Source organism: Mercenaria mercenaria, chromosome 19 (assembly GCF_021730395.1).
Source record: "Mercenaria mercenaria strain notata chromosome 19, MADL_Memer_1, whole genome shotgun sequence".
In the NCBI taxonomy this organism is placed as follows: Eukaryota; Metazoa; Mollusca; class Bivalvia; order Venerida; family Veneridae; genus Mercenaria; species Mercenaria mercenaria.
Window position 1 is genome coordinate 18,065,303 of NC_069379.1, and position 12,432 is coordinate 18,077,734.

At 35.4% G+C, this 12,432-nt stretch overlaps 1 protein-coding gene across 1 annotated transcript in view; it reads left to right on the plus strand.

Moving 5' to 3' along the window:
- The window catches only part of LOC123542270 (titin-like), a 42,028-nt gene that overhangs the window by 8,267 nt on the left and 21,329 nt on the right, over positions 1–12,432 (plus strand). Inside the window, exons 3-7 of the mRNA XM_053530933.1 lie at positions 797–973; positions 1,401–1,452; positions 2,577–2,648; positions 3,223–3,294; positions 3,651–3,740. Of these exons, the coding sequence (XP_053386908.1) occupies positions 797–973; positions 1,401–1,452; positions 2,577–2,648; positions 3,223–3,294; positions 3,651–3,740 (463 nt within the window). The remainder of the gene's footprint in view (positions 1–796; positions 974–1,400; positions 1,453–2,576; positions 2,649–3,222; positions 3,295–3,650; positions 3,741–12,432) is intronic.

The window sequence follows — 12,432 nt, forward strand, 5'->3', positions numbered from 1 at the left end:
TCAAGTTGAAAGTTCGGCACTTATAGATGAAAGAACGGAGATTATAAAATCAAAGTTTTACAGATTTCCACTGAATATTTTATTGAATCTGTCATAAATAATTGCAATACTATACAATATATAACATTGTCCAATCATGGTAAAAATCACTCAGAAGTTTAATATGTTTTAAATTATATGAAATGTTTCAAATTTTCTTCAGAAGAATGTATTTTGTATTGTACTGTGTACATCTGTAAAACAGTGACTCTCTCACATGAACATACATATAAAAATGTATGACTAAAGTACACATTTTAGAATATAATGCTACATAATTTATGATATTTCGGCTGAGCTCATGTTTCTGAAGAGTTTTATAGTGTGTTATTTACCATATTTCATAAGGTCAAAATATAACAAAACTGAAAGAAATAAAACCAATTATTGATAGTATAAATCGGAATATTTCATTTCTCATGGCAGTTTCTCATAATCATAAGTATCGAGAGAAAAGAGATATAAACAAGTATTTGAGCCGCAACATGATAAAACCAACATAGTGCATTTGCGACAGCCATGGATCCAGACCAGCCTGCGCATCCGCGTATGGATCCTGTTCAGACTTCGTGGATGCGCAGGCTGGTCTGGATCCATGCTGGTCGCAAATGCACTATGTTGGTTTTTCTCATGGTGAGGCTCATTTAGGCCTATGTTTTCACAAGTAAAAATATGTCATTTTAAAGGTTTCATAGATAATGCATACGATACGAACGTAGCTTTCATTAAGTTGAACTGTTCTCAAATTCTGTTTCAGAAAGACAATATATTGGAAGAATGTCGTAAAATTTCTAAACAAGAAGTTTTGGAAATACTTAAAGAAGCAGTTGAGTATATGAGACCCAAGGTTGAAGACAAAAGGCAGAAACGTCAAACAAACACGACTGCTGGAAATGAATTGGCCAACATTTTTGGACAAATCGCTCAAACTGAGGTGAGGCAACTTACCGAGGTGTGGATGGGAAAGAATTCAAATGCATGTAGATAAACATACATTTAAACTCCTTTTGCATTCGTCCGTAGAATTCTAAAATGCTTATAGTAGTGAAAACTTGAAAAATGTTCAAGGGTTAGTCTTTTCTAACGGTACAAGTACGTACATATATTTAGATTCAGAATTTAATTTGTATTGTGTTGTATTGTTTTTGCCGTAAATACCTTTAGAGTAAAAAGTGTCGGACACAAAAGATGTCTTTCAGCCACTGGTGCTTACAATTTAAAAAATGCTGATGAAAATATCAGATTAATTAAAATAATGGGCAATACCAAATATAGAAAGTAAACTTGGTCGGAATAATTATTATACAGGATTATTTTTTTACTAGAAGCAAATATTTCTATTATTATTGTTTTCATAATAGGTTGATATCCTAACTCAGTATTGTGGAAACAACAGCCATATCTGCTTACCAGGTACATATACTTAGTATTCATATTCAGAAATACAAAGAGGATGCGTGTGTTTTTGCTGTATTTCGATACATAGAGATAATATAACTTATAAATACTGTACTCACTACACGGCTATAATTATGTAATGATATATGTTAATTATTTTTCTGGCGTCTGTCATCAGCAATAATAAAAGCAATGCCCGCCAGGAAGTGTTAAACAAGGCAAATGCTGACATACCAATAACATTTGACGATTTTGATCCAGCGTCTGACTGGTTGATTTGAGCACACATTTGAAACTGACCAATGGCATTTCTTGTTTCTGACTTTCGTCTCCGAAAACTCGTTTTAATATTTCAAAGGAATGTCTCTAACCGATAACATGTTTCTGATCAGTTAATATAACACTTTACCTGAACCAGAAATTAAAAAAGTATGGTATGCCTCATCACGATTTAATATATTAGGACGTTTTCAGGATCCGTATTCATCAACGGTTTGAAGGCTGAAAGTTAGAGTTAAGAACGACAAATCTTGTATCTGTCATAACTTTGTTCCTGATGACATTTAATTGAGCGATCTGTAGATTCAGAACGCACGCAATTTCACACTTTCATCAAATTTGTTCTAATAAACTAATGAAAGAGAAAACGAAAATTTAGCATCTCAATGTCTAAGTCTTATTTTCAATGTTGATGAATACAGATCCAAAAATCGATATAATATATTTTATTATTTATTTATTTACACCTATCTAAATTCTGTCTGAAATACGGCCTGTATTTCTCAAGTAAATATGAACAGGCACAAAAAAGTTCGTAGTTCGTATTGTATGTTGCCGGACTACTTTCACAGTTCTATAAATAGCGCACATAAAAAATTACTCATTTCTATTTCAACATCGATAAACATTGAAGATTCCGTTCGGTAACAAAACAACAAACAAAAAGGTGGAGGTATATAATAAAAGGGTCATTATATCTGTAGCCAGATCTGGGATTTTGTATTCGGCTCTCGTGGATTTTGCAAGGTCGAATGCGCTTCGTGAGATCGGATCTGGCAAAATCCACTCGAGCCTAATACAGCATCCCAGATCAAGATATGTAACTGTTATAATAATCCTATTATATGTATACAATTCAGGACAAAAAGGCGAACCTGGAATGTACGGCATACCAGGGGCTAAAGGCGACCATGGAGTTATGGGACCTCAAGGTTCGTATATGACTTTAGCCACGACTTACATGTACATAAAATATTCTATTTTATAGGTTTTCACTTTTACGTTCTCAGTAAAATTTCTGTCCCAGCTCCGGTTATGTTATCTAGATGAAAAGGGACATAATTTTACAGAATTTGTGTAGCATCACGAGTTATCTCGTATGAATAAAACATAAAACGTGGTCTAAATACAGACTAAAGTCCCCCTCCCCCCAAGAGATAGTAGAATGCCAAGACCGATATATTTCGCGGAGTAAGCAAGGTTATGCTGAGCCTGCATTATGAATTTTACTGAACACTGCCTTCTATTATAATATACCAATCGTCCCATATAAGCAATAGTAACATAGCTATAGCATAAAGCTGGAAGTACTTACTTATATGTTTAATAAGAAATTACATACATAGCTGGCCATTTAAAGGATGTAATCATCCATTTCCGCAGAATTATATTTATATACTCACATTACACGTACAGTTGATGAAAAGGATTAGAACGAAAGTCAAGTCTTATAGAGTTCTTCTCCGGTTTCTCATTTTATTGCATATATTATTGTATACAATCCAGGACTTAAAGGCGAGCCTGGCTTGTTCGGAATACCAGGGTCCAAAGGCGACCACGGAGTTATGGGACCGCAAGGTTGGTATATATGTTTTCTACACTCATTTATTTTTTAGATCACAGAATAAGGTACAAAAACACTGAAGGCTCGATACAAATATTGCTTGCGGACCCAAATGTTGGATCAGGCCCTAGCGGTCACATGTATTAAGGTACCATTTGCTTTAAGCAGCTGATAAACAAAGTTCCTTAATTAGTTTTATGTTCTAAAAGCAGTCAAGTTTTGTGATTTCCTTGGCTGACTGAATCAAATTGTTTGTCTTAATATACAGGTTTGACTAGCATTCAAAGCAAATCTGGATAAGACAATGTCGTATTTTCTAACAAAGGCATGATTTCATTAAGTTAACCTTCATTTGATGTATAAATCTTAGGTTTGAAAGGAGATACAGGGGCTAAGGGTGAAAATGGTACTAAGGGAGAACCAGGTGCGAGGGGCCCGGATGGAACTAAGGGATCGTCCGGTAGGTTGTTACCGTATATTTTCGCTTATAAGACGCATTATTGGACTCATATTTACAGTTCAGAGAGTCGGGAGCATCTTATAAACGTTTACTACAAGGAAATTAAAAGAAACAATACCCAGATTGCATGTCCGGAGTCTTATATTCGAGTGCGTCTTATAAGCGAAAATACACAGTATTTTACATGTAACGTTCTCACTTGTCGGTTATCGGTTAATGCCAGAAATAATGTGTCTCGGTTTACGGGCATTAACATCCATTTGTATGTGTTAAAAGAAAAAAAATGCATACATGTGCATGCAAGTTTTTTGGTCATCTCTGTGATGATTTGATAAAACTGACACCGTGTCTGACTTCATTCGTCCTCCACCTCTCATTTATGTGAGGAAGTTTGCAGTTGCTTGCGGAGAACAAGATTGTACTAGTACAGAATCCAGGAACCCTGATTAGGTTAACTGGTCGCCGTTACATTAACTTAGTTTGACATTTAGCATTAAATATAATTTCATTTAGCATATGGCAATTAGCATGGTGCACCGGCCTTCCATACATAGCAAACTTTAATAATATTTCATTTAAAGATCCAAGGATAAATAAAATATATAAATGCACGGACAAATGTAAAATGTTGCTCTGCAGTTCACTTTGTGTAATAGTAGTGTGATGAAATAGTTGTTTATTGCACGATTCCATATATTAATCACCGATCCAAAGTTAATACTATTGACTGGCAGCACTAAACTGTGCTTTGATAAAGCCAGTCTTGAAAGAAAAATGAAAATATATTAATGAGCCGCACCATGAGAAAACCAACATAGTGGCTTGCGACCAGCAGGGAAATCCAAAGCAGCCTGCGCATTCGCGCAGTCTGGTCAGGATCCATGCTGTTCGCTAACAGTTTCTCTAATTGTAATAGGCTTTGAAAGCGAACAGCATGGATCCTGACCAGACTGCGCGGATGCGCAGCTTGTCTGGATCCGTGCTGGTCGAAAAACCCACTATGTTGGTTTCTCATGGCACGGCTCATATTTCTGATATCATGTAATTAAGCTTTTTGGGTGACTTGCCAGCTTTTTGCCATCGCTCTTTCAGACCTCGGGAGTGACCGGCAATCCATTAAATCAGCTATATATTATACATGATAGGGGCTATATCACGTGTTCGTGCCCGCCCGCTTAGCTCAGTAGGTAAGATCGTTGGCCTACGGATCGCGGGGTCGTGAGTTCGATCCTCGAGCGGGGCGTATGTTCTCCGTGACTATTTGATAAACGACATTGTGTCTGAAATCATTAGTCCTCCACCTCTGATTCATGTGGGGAAGTTGGCAGTTACTTGCAGAGAACAGGTTTGTACTGGTACAGAATCCAGGAACACTGGTTAGGTTAACTGCCCGCCGTTACATGACTGAAATACTGTTGAAAAACGGCGTTAAACCCAAAACAAACAAACATATCACGTGTTCAGATTTTCGCTTTTTTAAAAGTTACAATTGATCAATTGTAGGTCAAAACAGGAGAGCCTGGCTTATTCGGGATACCCGGAGCTAAAGGTGACCATGGAGTTATGGGGCCACAAGGTAAAAGGCTAAGTTTTCTTTATTCATAGATCAAAAGTAGGGATGGCAACGAATATTCGAATATTCGAATATTCGTTCATTACACGAATATTCGAATACTGTTCGAATATTCGGAAAAAAATAAGATCATGAAAAATAAAAAAACCCAAATGAAAGAACAAAAAATGTTTGTTTATCTAATTTGCCGAAACCCGCTTTCATTATAAATTCGCGCGAAAATGGCTTCTTTCTTTGTCAGACGTGTCATTTTGTATATTAGCAAAGTTTGAAACTTAAACTTGTATATTAGCGTACCGGATTGTACATCGCTATGGTGATGACAGTGTACTCGTAGTTAATACCGCTAATTGCTTACCTTTAGAAATTTTTAATGGTCACAAATTGTTTGTAAATCGGTTAGAGCTCGGCCTTGTTTTCGGTAGGTGCGAACCGTGTGTAATTAAAAATGATCAGACAGCACTTCAACAATTACTCGGATTTCAATCAAAGTCGATAAAAGACGTATTTGTGTAAAGAAAAATGCCGAAAAGTGAAAGCAAACAAGTCAAATGGGATGCAAAATCATTTTTTGACGTAAATCGGATTATCTGAATGAATGACGAATAAATGCATTTTGTATGGTTAACTTTTTTAAAAAAAACCCAATACTCAATTTTCAGACAAAGAGACTTAAAGTTAAGCCATTTTTTCCTTAAAATTACCCTTATCCCCACCCGCAGTGCATCTACTGTCAAAAAGCAAGCAATGCCTTTGAAGTATTTCACGCGATCATCCTATAAGAAGTGGGTTACGTGTAATATGCGTTGAAAAACTTCACTTACGCGAGGGCTACACCCCTGTAAGAAATAAATAAATTCTATATAAATTATTTGTATATAAAGGCAAACAACGAGTATTTTATACTCCAAAAGATAAACAAGCGATGAGAACGATTTGTCAGTTTTAATTCGTCAATGACTTCCGGTGTAAACGAAAGTAGAATTAATGCATGTCGCTGATTAGGGTATGAAAAACACGTAGGATTTTGAGCTGATTTGTTGATCACTTGAAGACCGAATATTCGAATATTCGTTCGGAAGGTTGACCGAATATTCGAATACCAAAAATGCTATTCGTTGCCATCCCTAATCAAAAGATTGTTCAGTAAGATTTTTATTGTAACAAATAATAATGTTCTTGGACATTAAAGACCGAAAGGTTGTTTTTATATTTGGAGAATGTTTCTTTACGATTAAACGTTCTGTTAAAACCGCCCTAGAGAAATAAAAAAAAGTTAAAGTGTTCTTTATGGGCAGCTGGTCTCTACACACAGATTAATTTATACTAAGATTGGTTAAATCGGAATAGAAAATAATGGCCTTGGTAAGGTGGTTTTGTAGTTGTGGCTGTTTTTCGGAGGTGGTCTTCAACACAGTTGTGGCTGTAGGTATGTCTTGTAGATGAAATTATTCTGTATGGAAGTTATTCCTTTAAAATCCGTATTTTTATAGAAAATAAGTCCTAGAGAGAAAAGAGTTTTTTAGAAATGTCAACATGAGGCACAAAAATATACAGATAATGCCTAATTAATTTTGCTTTAAATTAAAAAATAAATTGCCCATTGCAATTAGCAATACGGTGCCAGATGAGATAGATTGTTTATTACATCATTGGATATGTCATGACAATTAAGGTTCGAAAGGGGAACCAGGCGTTGCGGGTAAAGATGGTGCTAAGGGTGAAATGGGTGCGGTCGTCCGGACGGAAGAGTTGGAACTGCTGGTACCTCCTTATTTATAAAAATAAGGCTTATTAATATAAAATTGACTGTACTAAATGTCAGAACTGCCATATCAGTGTAAAAGCCTTAACCTAATTATCTTAATCTTTTGGTCATTACACAATGGTTATACAATTAAAAGGGCAATATTAACATTAAGTCAGCTTTAGTTACGTGCTAAAAATTTTGTATCATTTCTAAACATATTGCTTAATAAAAAGGACGCTATTTAAGGGTAATTTATTCTCTAGGCAGTAAATCTATGTGAAACTGCATAATGTAATTGGTTTGGCATAATGAGATCGGATTGAATAATGAGATCAGATAGCATAATGAGATCGTACTGCATAATTAATTCGTAAAGTGGTTACGTATATTTTCGCTTATAAGAACGCACTTTCATATAAGACGCGGACATGCATCTCGGGCTTTCTTTTTCTTTTAGTTTCCTTTGGGTAGTAAACGCTTATAAGATGCTCGCCACTCTCTGAACTGGAAATATGACTCCTGATAATGCGTCTTATAAGAGAAAATATACGGTACAGGCTTTAACTTGTTGTCTTTTATAATAAAATGCATGCATACTGTTCCTTGATTTCATTTAAAGGACCAAAAGGTGACAAAGGAGAAAAGGGACAAATGGGTTTGTACGGTGTCCCAGGGGCTAAAGGAAATCGTGGAGTTATGGGACCTCAAGGTAGGTTTGTTGAGTTCAGCTTGCTCCCCAACTTTTAACCTTTACCCTGCTACATTTCTAGAATGGACTGGTCCGTCATTCAATTTGGGGCAGTACCATTTATCATTGGGTGTTCACTGAAAATTTACTGACTGATTAGCGAACAGTGCAGATCATGATCGGGCTGCACGGATATGCAGGCTGATCATGGACTACAATGGTCGCAAAGGGAGGATCACTTGCCGGCAGCAACCTAAAGTGTAACTGAAATAGAGTAAAATTTCTTTCGTCCAGTTGAAGTCTAGAAGAGAAGACTATAAACATCAATATTTAACATTGTTTTTAAACTATAAGAAAAAAGAAATACTTGTAGAATCAGTGGTTTTCATGGGTGATTAATCTTCTTCGATTTCATGGTTGGGTCGATTCATTAAATTCTTTCCTAACGAACAAGTAAAATTTCCATTCATGTTGTGTCCGAAGCAAAAATCACTTTCTCACGAATTCAATGACTTCTCAGCAAATATAATGTTTCTTGTTACCCTGAAACTTTTTATAGTTTTAATATTGAAAGTCATGATATTCATTAATAATAATTTTGTCAGATTCAAATATATAAGACTAGAACGGTTCCTACAGTAGATAAACCGCAGTACTATGAATCGAGATTTCCTGGTGAGGTTCATGTTCTCTCCGGTTCATGTGGAGAAGTTGAGTGTTATTACGTAAAACAGTTCAGTACATGTTTGTTATCCAGGAACGCTGGTTTGGCTCACTTTTAGCCGTTACATACCGTACATGATATATTTCTGATAAAAAAGGCGTTTTTAATACTCATTTAAAAACGAACACGCAGTTCAGTTTTACACATACTAGTAGTTCAATAACTGTATTTTTTTGTTTATTGATCAGAATATATATTGTTAATTTTTGTTTCTGAAACTTTGTAGGTATTAAAGGTGAAACAGGACTTCCTGGACTAAAGGGTTGTACAAGGAGGCGTGGGACTAAATGGAAGCCCAGGTATAAATAATTAAGGGTCTATTAGTTTCATCAAACCCAGCTTAAGACTATTTCACGAGATGCAAGCGTAATTTTTACGCTGGTTTCTGAGCAAAGAATATTTACTTCGATGCAGGTCACGTGACGGACATGAAATTTTAAAGATAACTTCGAATTTGTTTTATTTCTTGTTCAACAGCAAATAATGGGATCTTTGTTTTGGTGTATTTGATTTTCGGTACTTTAGTGTCAAGAAAAATTAATACAGATGCCTTTCTAGCGAGAACGTTTCACTTGGATGTACCCGGTGTACTTTGACAGTGTCCGGAAGCCAAACAAAAGCGAAACCAGTTATCTGTGGGGAACAGCGTTCGCTGCAATAATGAAATGAACCTGCCCATATGTTTCCCCTTTCTACTGGATCTCTGTGACAGAATCATCCTTATTTCTACAAAGTCAATAGGGACTGATTCTTTCATATTCTGATGCAATATTATATAAATCTAAAGACTGTTGCTCGCTTATCAATTTCGCTATAGAACTCATCAAGCGTTTGGAATTCATAGGCACATAAGACTAACGTGGCGTTGTTTCGCGGGGTAAAATATTTCTAGATACATTTTAATGACACTTCATGTTTGAAATCCAAAATCATACAACATTTGTATATATATATACCCCTTTTGATAACCGTAAATGATATTATTCTATATTTGACTGCAGGTCACCGGGACAGAAGGGTGCTAAGGGAGATAACGCTGACGCTCTTGTGCTCCATGTTGTACAAGTCTTGGTATATACATGATTATATGATCTATTAAAAACATTTTCATTGGTCAAACTGTAATTTTCATACTTTACTCATTGAAATGTCAACTTCAGCGTTCTTTGTTTTTCCTTTGGTACAAAATATCTTCAACTGAATAAAAATACCAATGATTTTATGTTGACCTAAGTGAACTATTTGTTGCTTTTTTATTTTTAAACACATTTAGGGATCCCCGAGTTCACAGAGCAAGTTCAGGAAATAAAGGTCACGAGGGATCAAATGTGACCTTGAACTGTAACCCAGCAGGGTACCCACCTCCGACGCTTACGTGGAATCCAAACCCTTCAGTGAATATAATATTCCCTGTCAAATTTTCGCTTATAAGACGCACTCCGAAATCGGACAGTCAATCTGGGGTTTCTTTTTCTTTTAATTTCCTTGTAGTACACGCTTAATAAGATGCACCCACTCTTGAACTGGAAATATGACTACTAATAATGTGTCTTATAAGCGAAAATATACGGTAAAAGGTTTCGAACTTAGTGTTAATATGCTTGTATATAGTATGTGCCTCTAGTTATCTCCCCTTATTATTATTATTATTAGTAGTAGTAGTATTGTTATTATTATCCGTCCGCATCGGAAACGAAACTGGTAAGTTGGATTAATGCTTAAGCATTGTCAAATATCATAATTATATTTTATGATTTATTCGACAGGATTAGACCACACCAGGACTACTGTTTCTCCCAAATCCATCACCATGACAAACGTACATGTAACAGACAGTAAGATGTTCACATGCCTAGCAAAGAACGCGCTAGGAGACTCGGAGAAAAACTTTAATCTGAAAGTTTATCGTAAGTATTTCATTCAAAAATATCTTTAACGTAAGTATTTCATTGAAAATTATCACAATGAAGAGAAATAAACATTCTTAAATGAAAAATAAAACATGCACATTTTCATTAAAACACGAAAATACTGACGTCACTCCGGCAGATTATTTTGAACCATACAGACGCCGAGAAAGTGTGATACCAAAAATAATGTACTGTCTTACATAAATTGACATGGTATAACAGAATAGTGTTACACTTAATTCACGCACTCTGAATCTTTCATAAGGCATGCAGAATATGTTATTAGTAGTGATGGGGCGACAATCGAATAATCGTCGGCGTTGCATTCATGAGCGCGATCGCCGACTTCACTTTTCCCTGACCGATTAATTACTTGAAACCCTAACGGATAATTTAGTTGTTTCTGATCTTTTTCTTTTAGTATTTACGGTTCTTTGGGGCAATTACGCCAAGGGAAACTACTATACGTTAAAAATGGCTTCCTCCAAAGTGTCAAAAGAAATTGATGTCATCTGTGATCACCCAGATTTTGGAAGATATATGGCTTTTACAAAATTAAGCCGGGAAAACCATCAGCCTAAACTCTTGACATTAGTATGGCAGTGTGCATAGCATAACGCAAGCATAAGAGCAAAAATTTTTTTCAATTTTTGATTTTGTGGGATTGAAATCATTCCAGTCGTTAACTAAGAATTCATAAATCGTTAATATCTTTTTTGCTCCAAATAATTTTAATTTAATAACATAATATCACTGGATAAGTCCCTGGTGAAATTAAGACAGTACCTGATTCGAAGGTTACTAAACTTCACAAATATTTTACTTTTATTGCTGTTAACTTACTCATATTTATGAAGGGACACAAAAGAAATAGGATATTTGATATCTGTGAGGTTCATTTCTTAAGTAATGACATAAAACATACATTGTGAGGTGAACTTACAGATATGCAACTAGAGTAACCGATTATCCGATTATATCCGATTAATCGAATCGGTTGGCTTGTCCGATTATGCCGATTAATCGGTTGGCAGATCTAACCGATTTGCCCATCACTAGTTATTAGACGTCAACCTACTATATTTGGCTAGAGAACACCAAATATTTTCCCATAGGACTTCCATAATAACTTCCATAAATCGAAACATGTATATCTTGTCACATTTTTTCAAGAACTATCTTAGTTCACCCAAAATATCGGACAAAAAACATATGAATATTGCTACTTTATTTAAGTAATTTTCTTGTGAATGAGATGCTTTTCTCCTAAACTATCAAAGCTATTGCTTTGAAACTTGGAATACTTGTTCACCATCATAAGCTGACCCTGTATAGCAAGAAACATAACTCCATCTTGCTTTTTGCAAGATTTATGGCCCCTTTTGTACTTAGAAAATACCAGATTTCTTGGTTAAGTTTTATGTTTAGGTCAACTTTTCTCCTAAACTATCAAAGCTATTGCTTTGAAACTTGGAATACTTGTTCACCATCATAAGCAGACCCTGTACATCAAGAAACATAACTCCATCTTGCTTTTTGCAAGATTTATGGCCCCTTTTGTACTTAGAAAATATCAGATTTCTTGGTTAAGTTTTATGTTTAGGTCAACTTTTCTCCTAAACTATCAAAGCTATTGCTTTGAAACTTGAAATACTTGTTCACCATCATAAGCAGACCCTGTACCTCAAGAAACATAACTCCATCTTGCTTTTTGCAAGATTTATTGCCCCTTTTGGACTTAGAAACTTTTTTTTTTATGGTTAAGTTTTATGTTTAGGTCAGCTTTTATCCTAAACTATCAAAGCTATTGCTTTAAAACTTGCAACAGTTTTTCACCATCATAAGTTGACCCTGTACAGCAAGAAACATAACTCCATCCTGCTTTTTGCAAGATTTATGGCCCCTTTTGTACTTAAAAAATATCAGATTTCTTGGTTAAGTTTTATGTTTAGGTCAACTTTTTCTCTTAAACTATCAAAGCTATTGCTTTGAAACTTGCAACACTTGTTGACCATCATAAGCTGACCCTGTACAGCAAGCAACATAA